Consider the following 14,524-nt stretch of genomic DNA (forward strand, 5'->3'; position numbering starts at 1 on the left):
ACAAAGGCCAGAAATCACAACCAGTGCAACTTTGATGTTCAAGCAACTCCAGCCTAACTGCAGAGACAGAGGCGTTAAGAACTGAAATGGATCTTCATACAATCTAGTGCCTCTTGGAAGACCTGAAGTTACTTCCTCAAATTGTATTTAGTTACTTTCCCAGTTTATTCGTGGGTGAGCTAGATAAGGGCTTCCAGCTCCCAGGATAGCATTCTTTCCCACTAGGCCATCAGTCCTGTAAAATGTTTTTCCCTTGAGTCCAAGCACTCCCTCTCCTCCTTTGGCTGCAGTGGAGTTTCTGGAAGAAAATACAATTTCTAAGTAGCGTTTAAATGACCTCAATGCTTAATTCAGGCTTGCAGGGAAAACTTAGCTTGTGTTTCCAGTCTCCTCTTCGGCCTAAAGCAGCGGACGATAAAACAGGAAGAGGCTTCTAAATTCTAAAGTTCCTTCGGAACTAGAAATGCTTGCGACGTACTCGGAGCGCGCAGGCGCAGGACGGAGAGGGTTTGTCCTCTCTGCGTTGCCGTAGGGGCTGGGTGGCTGCGGCCTGGGTCGGCTCCCCACCCCCTTCCACGTCAGCGGAGGACTCTGCGGATCCGCCGCCGCTGCTGCGGGTTGGAGCCGAAGTCTACGGTTCCGCCGTTGCCCCAGCTGCTGCCCCACGGAGTCAGGTAACGGCCTACAAGCCCCCTCATCTCGGAGGCGCTCCCTGGTCTGGGCAGAGTCGGAGGAACTGGGCTGTAGCGGGGAGATTCGGAAGGGGAGCGACTAGGCCGCTAGCGTCCGGGCCTGGCGAAGTGGAGTGCAGGGCTGGGAAGCTCTGAGCGGGCCGCCCCATCCCGGCCTGCCTACTGACCGGGGGGTCTTCTCCCTGCCAGGCCCCCGTGCTCGCCATTCCCGGCCGGGGCTTCCTTTGCAGGAGGGAAGGAACGGGGAAGGGACGTGGGGGTGCAGAGCACCAGTTGAGGGATTCCTGGTCCAGAGCCGGGTCGCATGGATGAACGTATTAAAGCGCTGTAAGGGTTTTAGCAGAGTATTTTTGCACGGGCTCTTTTTAACTTCAGAAGTTCAGATTGTGTATTATGTTTAAAAATCACTTTTATATCGTGATGGGGTGGGGTTGGGGGACTTGTCACTGTATTGTGGGCTTTAATTCTGCAGTACAGCTTTCTAGACTCTGGGCGGGGTTGTGGGGTGGGAGATAATGTAACTTAGGCCAAGGCTGACAAGTGTGTGTTTTAATACATCAGGATTTATTTCTGTGCAACATAATATAGATTGACCCTCCCCGTCTAATGCTTTAAAATTCATAAGCCAAGCTGAATGAACTTTAGACAGAAAAGATCACGATAGTTACTGGTTCTGTTTTTGTTTTTTTCGGTTGTGATATCTTTGTATTTATTTTTCTAGGTTTTTTTTTTTTTTTGCATCTGGTTATCTTTAAATCTTGTATCGAGAGTTGACTGTAACCGGGAACCATGACGGCTGCCGAGAACGTATGCTATACGTTAATTAACGTGCCAATGGATTCAGAACCACCGTCTGAAATTAGCTTAAAAAATGATCTAGGTAAATGTTGATAATATTTTGAAAATGAAAGTAAAAAGTTCACTTGCATTTCAGGTTCCTTTATAATTAGAAATACTTAATTTCTTTTTAGGATCTCTTCAATAAAACTTTGTCTTACTAAAAATGGAAATGTGTTACTTTAGGCCTGTAATATTGGTTTTTGGAAATAAAACAACATCTCAGCTTCGGTTATAGCATGGTGGGGTGGGGCTAAATAAATGTAGAGGTTTAGTTTTTAGCTATTCCTTAGAAAACATAACGGCTTGTTTAAATGTAGCTGACAGTTCTGTGTAGATAACAGATTGAGAGTGTGTATTAGAATGTTTTAATTTCTTTGTGCACTTAGCTTCGTATTACTTAGCTTGTTTTAGTTTTACTGCCTGTTGAACAAATGAAGTCAAAACTGGAACATATGTATGTTTTCTCAGAAACACTTAAGCTTTTGATTTTTAAAGCATTTATGCAAAGAAGAAAACAAAAACTTTATTTCTGAATTTTTTAAGTGTGTACTGTATCTCCTTTTTGTGAATGATTCCGTCAATAATTTTTTTAAAGTAATGCACATTCCAAGATAATAATTCTTGCTTAATTGAACTAATAAAAATAAGTTTTACTTAAACTGATAACTGCTGTTTAAAACAGACTAGAGGGAAAATTATGTTTCAAATCTTGATAGTATCTTTTAAAAGATAGTTTACAGTTTGAAAGATGATATTTTAGTTGCATGTTCCCGCTCTTAATCAGCAGTAATGGAATACCTTATGATTTTAGGTTACATAATATTCGGTTTCTGTTGAGGCCTATTTCTAGAGAAGGAAAAATAAATATTTTTTTATGGCATTTAAGCTGATCTTTGTTTACAAAAACCACACATACTGTATTTCCTTTTTTTTTTCATATTCATGTAAGAGAGTAGAATGGAATACAAATTGAATAAACTTTCATTACGTTTTTTTTTCTAATTTCAAAATCTTCAAATTTTCATAATTTAAAGGTTTTCACTTTTAAACCCCCCAAATACTTAAGTTTATTGGTGGGTGATAAGGTAAAGGACAAACTTGTCCTTAACTGTAAAAATACTCTTTTTTAACTATACTCCACCTATCAAGTAACTAAATAAGTAGTCTTGAATTTTACTTATTTTTGACTGTATTTCAATAGAGTTGAGATGAAAAGATTTAGAAATAGTTTTCAATTTGAATAACAAATAGTTTTGTGTGGTGAAATACTGATATGGTTTCATTTCACTTTACCTTTGATCACTGGATGTGAGCCCTGATGACTATACATTTCCTGGAGTATATTTTGGTGAATTAAATTGATATTTAAAACTCTGTTTTTCATAAAGGAGAGAGAAGAAGCTCTGAAAATTTTGAGGATGTGAAAAGAAGTATTCTTCACCTCAGTTTGAATTGTTAGAATAAATGGAAATAAGTATTGGGGAACTTGAAATAAATGGTGTTCATTTTGTACAAGTTTATTAATAAACTTACTTTTAAAACTTTTTAACCTTTAGTTACAAATGGATTTTTCAGGATTTTCCCTGGTAGTCCAGTGGCTAAGATTCCATGCTCATAATGCTGGGGGGGCTGGCTTTGATCCCTGATCAGGGGACTAGATCCCACATGCTACAACTAAGAGTTCACATGCTGTAACTAAGACCCAGAGCAGCCAAATAAATACATATTAAGAAAACAAAAAACTGAAGATCTGCCCAGATTAATGCTTAAACTTCATCTTTTTACATTTGTTCATGTCTTGAATTGATATGGCACACAGTTTTTTGGGTTTTTTTTTCATGTGTAGCAGGAGATATAGTACTGTGAAGCATGGAGAGATGCATAAGAAGTTAGTCTGTTTTAAACAAAAATATTGACACTTAATAAGGCTTCCCTGGTGGCTCAGACGGTGAAGAATCTGCCTGCAATGTGGGAAACCTGGCTTCAATCCCTGGGTCAGGAAGATCCCCTGGAAAAGGGAATGGCAACCCACTCCAGTATTCTTGCCTGGAGAATTCCATGGACACAGGAGCCTGGCGAGCTACCATCCATGGGGTTGCAAAGAGTCGGGCACAACTGAGCATAACACTTTTTCACTTCACATTGACACTCATGGTATAACTTTGGCAGTAACCCTGTGTTCGATTCTTTAAAGAGATTATTTTTTTTTAATTTATTTTTGATTGCACTGGGTCTTTGTTGCTTCTCACAGGCTTTCTCTGGCTGCGGGGGGGTTGGGAGGGTGGCTGCTCTTGGTTGCTGTGCTCTGGCTTTTCTTTGTGGTGGCTTCTCTTGAGGAGCATGGACTCTAGGCACATTGGCTTCAGTAGTTGTGGCTCGCAAGCCCTAGAACTTGGGCTTAGTAGTTGTGGCTCAGGCTTAGATGCTCCAAGACTTGTGGAATCTTCCTGGATCAGGGTTCGAACCCATGTCCCCTGCATTGGCAGGCAAATTCTTATCCATTGTACCACCGGGAAGTTCTGTGTTGGATTTTTAATGCATACCTTAAATTCGTCAGTATTCAGTGTACTTGTCTCTTATATTTCTGCCTTCAAATTTTGGATCCAGAAGATTTTAACCATAAATTCTTCAGTATGCAATAATGATGTGAAATTATAGATTGTTTTGCATAACATATAGTACTTATTTTTAGGTTAAGTAACAGTAAACTAGCATCTTATCTTAAATGTGTCATCCTTAATTACAAATAATGGTTGCTGATCCAGTACATTTTAATTTTCCTCCAATTTTTTAGGTAATTTCTTAAGAAAGATTCTAAAGTTTTATAGTCTGTAAAAATATGCTGCTGCTGCTGCTGCTAAGTCGCTTCAGTGGTGTCTGACTCTTTGCGACCCCATAGAGGGCCACCCACCAGGCTCCCCCGTCCCTGGGATTTCTCCAGGCAAGAATACTGGAGTGGGTTGCCATTTCCTTCTCCAATGCATGAAAGTGGAAAGTGAAAGTGAAATCGCTCAGTCGTGTCCGACTCGTAGCGACCCCGTGGACTGCAGCCTACCAGGCTCCTCCGTCCATGGGATTTTCCAGGCAGGAGTACTGGAGTAGGGTGCCACTGCCTTGTCTGGTAAAAATATGGGATTTTGGAATTAATCTAGTCTGTTAATCCCCAACTTTTTTGAGTTTGAGGCTCTTCCTAATGTTGAAAAAAGGTCACTTATCCCCATCCCCACCCTTCATAATAGTGGCTATAACTTTGGTTTAGAAAATACATACTGACTAAAAGCTACTTTGAATTCCAAAGCACATAATGTATCTATTTATAAATTTAAAAAATAGCTACAGATGTGTTTGAGATTCACATTTTTTGGTATACCTATAGATTCATGGCTTCCACATTAACTCCATTGGTTTGGGGTCAAAGATCTAATCCAGTGCTTTTCTATTATATGTAAAGAATCATGAGGTTCAGAGATAAATGACTGTGTAAAATCATACAGCTTGTTTTTGGCAGAGCCAAGTGGAAAACCCTTGTCACTTGGGTTGGTACCTTTATTACTATTGCTGCTGATAAAGTGAGAACATGTTTTATTTTGTTAATTGCTTTTAAAATTATCTGAGGAATTTTCTTTTAAAATAATTGTGCTTTAAAAAAAAATTTTTTTGTATCAGAAAAAGGAGATGTGAAGTCAAAGACTGAAGCTTTGAAGAAAGTAATCATTATGATTCTGAATGGTGAAAAACTTCCTGGACTTCTGATGACCATCATTCGCTTTGTGCTGCCTCTTCAGGATCATACCATCAAAAAATTACTTCTGGTATTTTGGGAAATTGTTCCTAAAACAACTCCAGATGGGAGGCTTTTACATGAAATGATCCTTGTTTGTGATGCATATAGAAAGGTAAACCAAACCATAATTATTTCCAAATATTGCTTTGATTTTTAAATAATTGTAAAGTTGGTGGTATGGGCTATGTTTTAATTTTTAAAATTAAATCTCAGAAATGATGTAAGTTTTATTTATTTGAAGCAGAAGTTGTAAAAAGTTACTGTGAAAAGTTTTATTGTTACTTTTTTTCAGATACTTTCCGTGCATTTTTATGTGTTATTAATAAAAAACAGTGACATAGAATATAAGACATTAATGTGATAAGTAAAAATTGCTTTAATCAATAGGAATCTGAAGGAAATTATGTAATAATCTAGGTGTTTGTCCTGAAACCTACTTCCTAATTTTTTTTTATTGAAAAATTTTGTATTTAAACTTTGTGGTTTTTTGTAAAGTACTGGGACTCAGCATTTCATATTTGATTTTTATATCAGGATCTTCAGCATCCTAATGAATTTATTCGAGGATCTACTCTTCGTTTTCTTTGCAAGTTGAAAGAGGCAGAATTGCTGGAACCTTTAATGCCAGCTATCCGTGCTTGTTTGGAGCATCGACACAGCTATGTTAGAAGAAATGCTGTTTTGGCCATCTATACTATCTATAGGTAGATAAAGATCCTCCTTTGGCTTACTTCTATATGGACTGTTTAGTCTTTCAGACCAGAAGAAGTTCCAGAGTGGTTCCTTACAGATTTTATGTACCTTGCAAATATGTTTTGATTAGCCTGAACATTTTTCCTTATTATCATTAAGTTGTTAACATTGAAAAGTCAAAAAGATCTGGCAACACCAGGTCCTGGTTTTTGCATGACAGCAATCTGCTGGAAGTGAATGGCAGTGGCCCTCTTTAAACAGATTGTATGCTTTCCAGTTTACGTCACTACCTGTCTTTCTCAATTTTAGTACTCCAGCTTAGTTAATTAATTTATTAACTTGCTTAGCCCATAACTTTGAGGTTTTGACCTTATTTTAGAATTCTCTTTTTGTGGGATGTGAGTCTTGTCTTTTTATACTTAGAGGCCTTAAGGAGGAAACTTTTTAATAGGAAGGGTTGCAGTTCTCAGCTGATTGCTGTTCTTAGAAAACTGAAAATTTTGGACTTTAAAAAAGCAGTTCTAAAAAGGCAGTTTTAAAGTTTGAACTTTAAAAGAGCGAGTTAGATAGGCTGGAATGCTTGGTTTTTCCAGTCACTGGTGTCAGTCTATTTAGAATTAGGAGGTAATTTTTGTAAACATCTTTGTACTTTAATAGTCAATAGTTTAGTAATTTCACAGTTCTTTCACTGTTATATTGGATTTTGCTATCTGTTCAGGAAGGTGGTAGTCTGGTTAATAATGTAGAGTTCTTTGAAAGTTGTCATTACAGATTACACAGATTTCAGAATTTAAACTTACAGTACACACAAAAAAAATTATGACGTTTATAGAACAACTGAAAATCTGAACAGTCTGTATGATGATAGGGCTTTCCTTGTGGCTCAGCTGGTGAAGAATCTGCAATTGTTACAGTTTTTACTACATGATAATGTTAGTTTAAAAAGAAAGTTCTTGATTTTAGAGAAGCATACTGATACATTTACAGAAGAAATGTTAAATGGTCTGGAATTTGCTTCAGAATAATATGGGAGGAGAGGAAGTGGGCAGAGACATAGGTAAAACCAAAATGACTATGAATTAATTATTGTTAAAGTTGGGGGAAAAAAAGCTAGAGGACGGTTTTCATTAAGCAGGTTTCATTGTTCTATATACTACAAATACTTCTAAGTTTTCAAAGTAAGAAGTTAGTAGATAAATGCAGTGCATAAATAATAAAATTGAAGGGGCTATTTCTTCTCCAATAATTTTTTTTTTTTTAATATTTTAAAAAATTTACTTGGCTGGATGGGGTCTTAGCTGCAGCATGCGGAATCTTTAGTTGTAGCATGTGGGATCTAGCTCCCTGACCAGGGATTGAACACTGGCCCCCCTCCATTGTAAGCACAGAGTCTTAGCCAGTGGGCCACCAGGGATGTCCCTCCAATAATCCTTAATGTAGGATCTTTCAGTACCTTGAGGTTGTCATTATGAGCATCAATATTATAGCCCTAAAGTATATGAAAGAGAATTATTAGAGCTATCCAGTTGATAGATAGCATGTTGAGTAAATCAGCTTTCTCTAATTTGAACTAAAAAACATACAATTTGATAAATAGATGAAGATGTAAATTTCTGATTCATACTCGCAATTTTCTAATTGATTTAAAGTTTAAAAAAGCAAAACAATTAATAGTGGTATGAGGTTTGATAAAGGTTAATTTTGGTTGAGTCCAGAGAGTTACTAAATATGAATATTACCTGTTTTATTTGAAGAAACTTTGAACATCTTATACCAGATGCTCCTGAATTGATACATGATTTTCTGGTGAATGAGAAGGATGCAAGTTGCAAAAGAAATGCATTTATGATGCTAATTCATGCAGATCAGGTGAAGTACTTTTTAAAAAATACTTTTGTGACTATTTAAATGAGAATTAAGATATTACAGATACCTACACAAGTTTTTAGTCAGTAATTTTATTTGTAGTACATATGATTTGTATTAATTTTGATTTTTTTAGATTTTTGAATTTAATTTATATAAAAATAGAGTTTAAAAAGTTCCCTTTGTGGTATATTGCTTATGTATGTGTTTTCTTTTTTTAAGTAAACATCAGACAGACATTTTTAATAACAGCCATTTTACAGTTCTTCCAGATTGAAATTATTGGGGCCATGTGCTTTGGCACCCAGGTTTGGGGCTTTATTTTTCCTTCTGTTGGTAAAGATCTAAAATTGTTTAATAGAGAAAAACAGAAGTTCTTTATAGGGTCTGTCCCGAGCCATAGCTTTGAAAGAGGCTGGACTTCAATGTAGATGTATGTTTTTATTAGGCTTTTCAAACTTCATAAGTAAATGTCAGCCCTACATCCAGCTCTGCTGGTGATTAAAGTTTATTCTTCTGCTGGTTAGCAGAGATTCTGCACACATTGGTGGCATCTAATCTTGGAACTTTTGCCATCCAGTATTTATTATCAAAATATGCATGAAGATTGAAAAAATAATGGAATCTATCCATTCTTCTGAAATCTAGATGCTGTTACTTTATCTTTGTAAACAAGATTATAAGAAAGCTGCTTATTTGGGCCACAAAGTTTTGTCCTTTTGTACAGTTGGTTTTATTGACCTTTGTTTTGGGTATTATGCTGTTTACCTACATAATTAGAATTTCAATAAAATTTATTGATACTTTTACTGTAGAGATGTTGATGAGGCCATAGTTCTCTATGTTACAGTGTTCAGGGTGTGAGAATCAGTGAGATTTTTATTTTAGGTCTCAGAAATAGAAGTAACTGTACTCATAGGCAATTGGTTTGTTTAGATTGTGTAGATACCCTAAATCAGGTAATACATAGTTTTTCTCCTTAGTTTAGCTGCTAGAAAATTCTGACGCTAGATTTGTGGCCCATTTCTATTAATAGAAAATATATTTGACTTTGTATCTTATATTTATGTGTTAACCTTTATTTTTTCCTTCAATTAATTTTTCTTTGCCCTGATTTCCTCATCTGTTTTAGGTTTAGTTGTGTATGTTTTTTAAAGTTCTTTAAGTCCTTTTATTGAATGAGGTTGAGTTTGATAAATATATTCTTATTTTTTCAGGATCGAGCTTTGGATTACCTAAGTACTTGTATTGATCAAGTTCAGACATTTGGAGACATTCTTCAGTTGGTTATTGTTGAACTAATTTATAAGGTAAAACTAATCTATAGTGGGTAAAATTAAGAGTTTGAGATAAGGTTAAACAGTATCGAGGACACAACTTAATTGCTAGGATAATATGTTTTAACCGTAGAAATATTTTGCAGCCTATTAAAGTCTTCCCTACCCCCTTCGGTTTGTCATATTTTCCAAATTCTTCCGTTCTTTCTAAATCTCCATAAAGAATTCTGTAAAAATTCATGGTTTGATCCAGTACACATGTGAAGAAATTGTTGTGTACTGCTCAGTCACTGAATAGACTATGAATTAGGCTTTGAACTAAAAGTCAAGATCTTTTCTTGAATACGTACCTGACTACTTTGGAAATCTAAAGACAAGAAAAAGTCTTAAATATGTTTTTGTTCCTTGTTTGTAAAAGAGAATAGAAGGGCTTTAAATATGTTAATATGAAATTTTATGCCATTGACTCACAGGAATTTTAAAACTTGATCAGAGATTTGGGTTTTAAAATGAAGTACTTTATTGACATTTTAATTTGATATATCCTTCAAAAAATTGATTGCATCTTAATATTCTGAGAAAATAAAAGATGCAGTAACATCCAGTTTTGCTGTTAATACTATTGGAGGCCAACAAAAATATATGTTAGGAATGACTTTTATTGCATAGAATGGTATGAACAGAATACATAGCGGACCCTGCTAACTCATTACATCCTCTTTGCCTCTGCAGGAAGGAGGCCCCTTTCAACACAGGGTATCCAATCATTTCGAATTGGCATTTAAGATGAAGCCAGAACTATGAATATTACATATGTAAATATATAAATGTAATTCATCTGTATGGTTTAGGGATGCCACTGAGATTCTCAAGTAGGAGTTCTCTGCTATCCAATGACTTCTTTGTCGAGTAGGGTCCAGGTTATAGTAAGAGGAAAGAGGTTTTGAGTCTTAGTGGAATAATAGAGATTTGACTGTGTACATTTTAGAAAAATCTAACATAAATGCTAATTTCAAAAGAGGAAAAAATAAGAAATATTTGCTTCACAGGTAAAAGTATTAAGATGCATTTAGAATGGAATAGAAAATTTTAATTGTCTTCTCAACATTGAATATGGTCCCAAATAATAAGTACAATAGTAGTACTTAAAAAAGAAGTGCTCTTGCTTTATTAAAAAGCCAGTATTTTTCTGTTATTATCTATTGAAATTCATATAATCCATCACGTGTACCTTTTTGATGTGACATTCAGAATAGAAATGTAGGACCAAATTTACTGCTTATTACAGTACATACGTTAGTTACTTGGTTAATGTCTTGTGTATAGTGTGCGTGTCTTTATAAGCCATCTGAAAATCTTTTATGAAAGAGTGAAAAAAGAAATTATTATTGAATGAATAAATAAATGAATGAGTAGCTGTAACAGTTAGTTGGAGAAGGCGATGGCAACCCACTCAAGTACTCTTGCTTGGAAAATCCCGTGGACGGAGGAGCCTGGTAGGCTGCAGTCCGTGGGGTTGCTGGGAGTCGGACACGACTGAGTGACTTCACTTTCACTTTTCACTTTCATGCATTGGAGAAGGAAATGGCAACCCACTCCAGTGTTCTTGCCTGGAGAATCCCAGGGACGGGGGAGCCTGGTGGGCTGCTGTCGGTGGGGTCGCACAGAGTCGGACACGACTGAAGCGACTTAGCAGCAGCAGCAGCAGCAGCAGCAACAGCAACAGTTAGTTATTTGAAGTAAAAACTATTTCTTCCTGAAATTACCAGTATCGTATCCCGGCGTCTCAGCCTGCGTTGGCCGACACCTCTCAGCTTTCAAATGAAGAAAACTCATATCCCATAAGCTGACATCTGTCTTTAAAGATGTGTTTGAAAGCAAGTGTTCTTGAATTCGGTTGAAACCTACGTGTTTTCTTCCCCAGGTCTGTCATGCTAATCCATCAGAAAGGGCCCGTTTCATTCGCTGCATCTATAACTTGCTGCAGTCATCTAGCCCTGCTGTGAAATACGAAGCTGCTGGAACATTAGTGACACTCTCTAGTGCACCTACTGCCATCAAGGTACTGTCCTTTTTTGTGTGTCTGTGTGCCAGTTAGATGATAGATATGCTGTCTTCTTACTTTTGATTTAGTGACGTTACAATCAACTACAAATTTTAGAAAATTCTTTGATTTCCAATGTAGTCCAACCTTCTTTTCTTACTTTCTGCTTTCATATATATATAAAGAGTAAAAATGACAGAATAGCAGTATTTCTAGTTTCTGGAGAATGACACTGATATTTTAAGATCTCCACCCCATACTTTAGTTACATTAAGAACTAGATCTGGGAAATGGATGCTGAATCCTAAATGATGGACCCTAAAAAGGTTTAAATTAACGTTTTCAATAATGAAATATTTTAATGTACTCTGTCAAGACTATGTGAGGAACCCTACTCTATTCATAGAGTGAATTATTGTAGAAAACCAGATTGTATAAATAGGGGAATTTAGTGCTTTTGCCACCAATACTTAAAAAATTCTTTTTAACGTATTATTTTGAAATAATTTTAGACTTACAGAAAAGTTGTAAAAATAGGTCAAAGTTCTTGTTACCCTTCACCCAGCTTCCTATGATGTTCATGTCTTGCATAACAATTGTGTAGTTGTCAAAACTAAAATTATTGGAACAATTTGTCAACTAAACTATAGACTTTATCCAAATTTCTCCAGTTTTCCTACTAAAGTTCATTCTCTGTCCCAGGATTCAGTCTAGGATCCCACATAACACTAAGTTATCATGGGTTAGTGTCCTCCAGTCTGTGACAGTTCCTCAGCCTTTCCTTGTTTTTCATGACCTTGATACTTCTGAAGAGTACTGGGTCAGTTTGTTTGTAAAATATCTCTTAATTTTGGTTTGTCTGGCATTTTCTCCTCATTACTTTAATGTGCATTTTAGGGGAGATACCACAGAAGTGGTTCACCATTCCCATTATATCCTATCAAGAAGTACACGATGCTGATGTATCTTATTACTGGTGATGTTAACCTTGATCATTCGATTAAGGTGGTCTGTGTCAGATTTCTCCACTGTAGACTTACAATTTTTCCTTTTGTAATCAATAAATATCTTGAGAACATACCTAGAAACTGTGCAAATATCCTATTTCTCCTCAGACTTAACACCAACTAATTTTAGCACGAATCAGTAGATCTTTCTGCAGCAGTTTCTATTATGATATTCTAATGGTGATTTTTTTGTTACCCTCTTTCTACACTTATTATTTGGAGTTCTGCAGGGAGGAGCTGTCGCTTCTCCTTCATCCCTTCCTCCCTCCCTCCCTCTCTCCTTGCCTTCTTTCCTTCCTTCTTTATATCAGTATGGATATTTTATTCTATGGATTATAATCCAATATTATTATTTATTTTGTTGATCAAATTGTCCTAGCTTTGGTCATTAGGAACTCTTTCAGATTTGCTTCTTTGTCCTTTGCTTTTAATGACTCAGAGCCATCTTTATAGTCTTGACTTTTTCTGTTCTGTAATGCAAGTGGGTTAGAGTTTGTACCTAAACTAAAAGTTGCTCAGTAGCTAAACTGTTTGGAATTCTCTATCTGCTTTTTTCTGCCTTGTTCCTTAGGTTCAGCCCTTAATTTTTGGCTGTTAATGAGGGTTTCTGCCTGTAACAACCTCGTTTCATCCTTTTAATTTGTGATGCTTCCAATTTTTTGTAACCTTAAAAAAATAATGAAATTTGTTAGAACTTGGGTAGTAGAGGGACACATTCCTCTGAGAAAAATGCATAAACTTTCAGTACAGGAGTAGTGAATGTATTTTGGTTTCTTGGAGGCTTTACTTTTTCTTATTTTCAGATTCTTTGTTTAAGATAGATGAATATGTTCTTAAAATGTATTTCTTTTTTTTACACAGGCTGCTGCTCAGTGTTACATTGATTTGATTATTAAAGAGAGTGACAACAATGTAAAGCTCATAGTTCTAGATCGATTGATAGAATTAAAAGAACATCCTGCTCATGAACGAGTACTACAGGTAAATGTTTCTGAAACAGAGAAATCCTAAATAGAATCTTCTTTCAAATTGAAATAATTCCCAGTACTTGCCATCTTGGTTAGCTTAAATGCTTGGAGATTTGGCAGTTTAAATTTTGGTCACCTAAGGTATAACTCTTGAAGCACCATAGCCTTTTGGGATATTGTTTTTGTTATTAAAAAGAATTTCTAACGTGAATTAATGTGTTACCTTTTATCTTTTCTATTTGTACTGCCCTTGGTGTTCTTAACAGTAGAGATATATTTGTTTTAGTTTTAGTATAATTTACATTTTTTGCAAAATAATTAACACCAACTGAGAATGAAAGATGATTAGATTCTAGAAAATTATCAGTATACCTGTTTAATCTGTGACAATGATTATTGTAAAACTAAAGTCCCGTGATAAAAATAAAGCTACATTCAATGCTGATCCTGGATCAGAATAACAACAAAAACATTTGCTATAAAGGACATTATTGGGACAGTTGGAGAAATGTGAATACAGACTTTGTATTAGTTAATTGTATCGTTAATCAGTGTTAAGTTCTCTGAATTTGATAATTGTGTTACATAAGAAAATTTTCTTATCCTTGGGTATACAGTGAAACATTTAGGAGTATAGAGAATACGACACAGCAAACGTGGTGAGATATTAACAAGTGGTATATATAAGTGAGGGTTATACAGGAGTTCATCCTTAAAAATTTTAGAACATTTTTTATCAGAACTTTTTAAAAATACAAAGTTTTAAAGAAGTGAAATGTTTTGTTTTGCTATATTTAAAAATACTTGCTATAGAATTTTAAGTATGCTTCTTTAAAATATTACAGTTTTCTGCAGAGCCAAAATAACATTATCACACTTAACAAAATTGTTAATAATTTCTTATTATCATCCAATTTTCCTGGATATTCCTAAAACACCCTGTGGGTTTGATTTTTCCAGTTTATAGCCATACATCACACTTGGTTGTGATGTGTATGTAGTTGTGATGTGTGGTTCCTTGAGTCTCTTAATTTGAGCAGTATCGTTTTTTCAGAACACTGACTTGTTCAAGAGACTCCTGGATGTGTCTGGTTACTTTTTTTGGTGTCATTTAGCTTTTGCTCTGACTTCTGTGTTTCCTATAAACTGCAGGTTTGAGCTAAAGCTTGACAGAGTCAGAGTAAACATGTTCAGTTTGAATGCATCATATGTGATATTACATACTTCATGTTGCCTTACATCAGGCAACTCAAATTATCTGTTTTGCCCAACAGTAGTGATTTTATTATTGATCAGAGAATTAAGGTCATGACAGAACCCTCTATTCGACAGTTAAGATTTTCTTCTTGTGAC

General features: G+C 35.7%; 1 protein-coding gene across 2 annotated transcripts in view; it reads left to right on the top strand.

Moving 5' to 3' along the window:
• Positions 1-575: 575 nt before the first annotated feature.
• Positions 576-14,524, top strand: part of COPB1 (coat protein complex I subunit beta 1) — a 36,082-nt gene continuing 22,133 nt past the window's right edge. For both annotated transcript variants that reach the window (XM_081545079.1, XM_081545080.1), the window contains exons 1-8: positions 576-674; positions 1,414-1,572; positions 5,199-5,428; positions 5,851-6,020; positions 7,764-7,878; positions 9,093-9,185; positions 11,077-11,214; positions 13,065-13,184. In XM_081545079.1, the coding sequence (XP_081401205.1) occupies positions 1,482-1,572; positions 5,199-5,428; positions 5,851-6,020; positions 7,764-7,878; positions 9,093-9,185; positions 11,077-11,214; positions 13,065-13,184 (957 nt within the window). In that variant the 5' untranslated portion in view covers positions 576-674; positions 1,414-1,481. The remainder of the gene's footprint in view (positions 675-1,413; positions 1,573-5,198; positions 5,429-5,850; positions 6,021-7,763; positions 7,879-9,092; positions 9,186-11,076; positions 11,215-13,064; positions 13,185-14,524) is intronic.

Source organism: Giraffa tippelskirchi, chromosome 11 (genome assembly GCF_054371585.1).
Source record: "Giraffa tippelskirchi isolate mGirTip1 chromosome 11, T2T-mGirTip1v1.2.pri, whole genome shotgun sequence".
Lineage (NCBI taxonomy): Eukaryota > Metazoa > Chordata > Mammalia > Artiodactyla > Giraffidae > Giraffa > Giraffa tippelskirchi.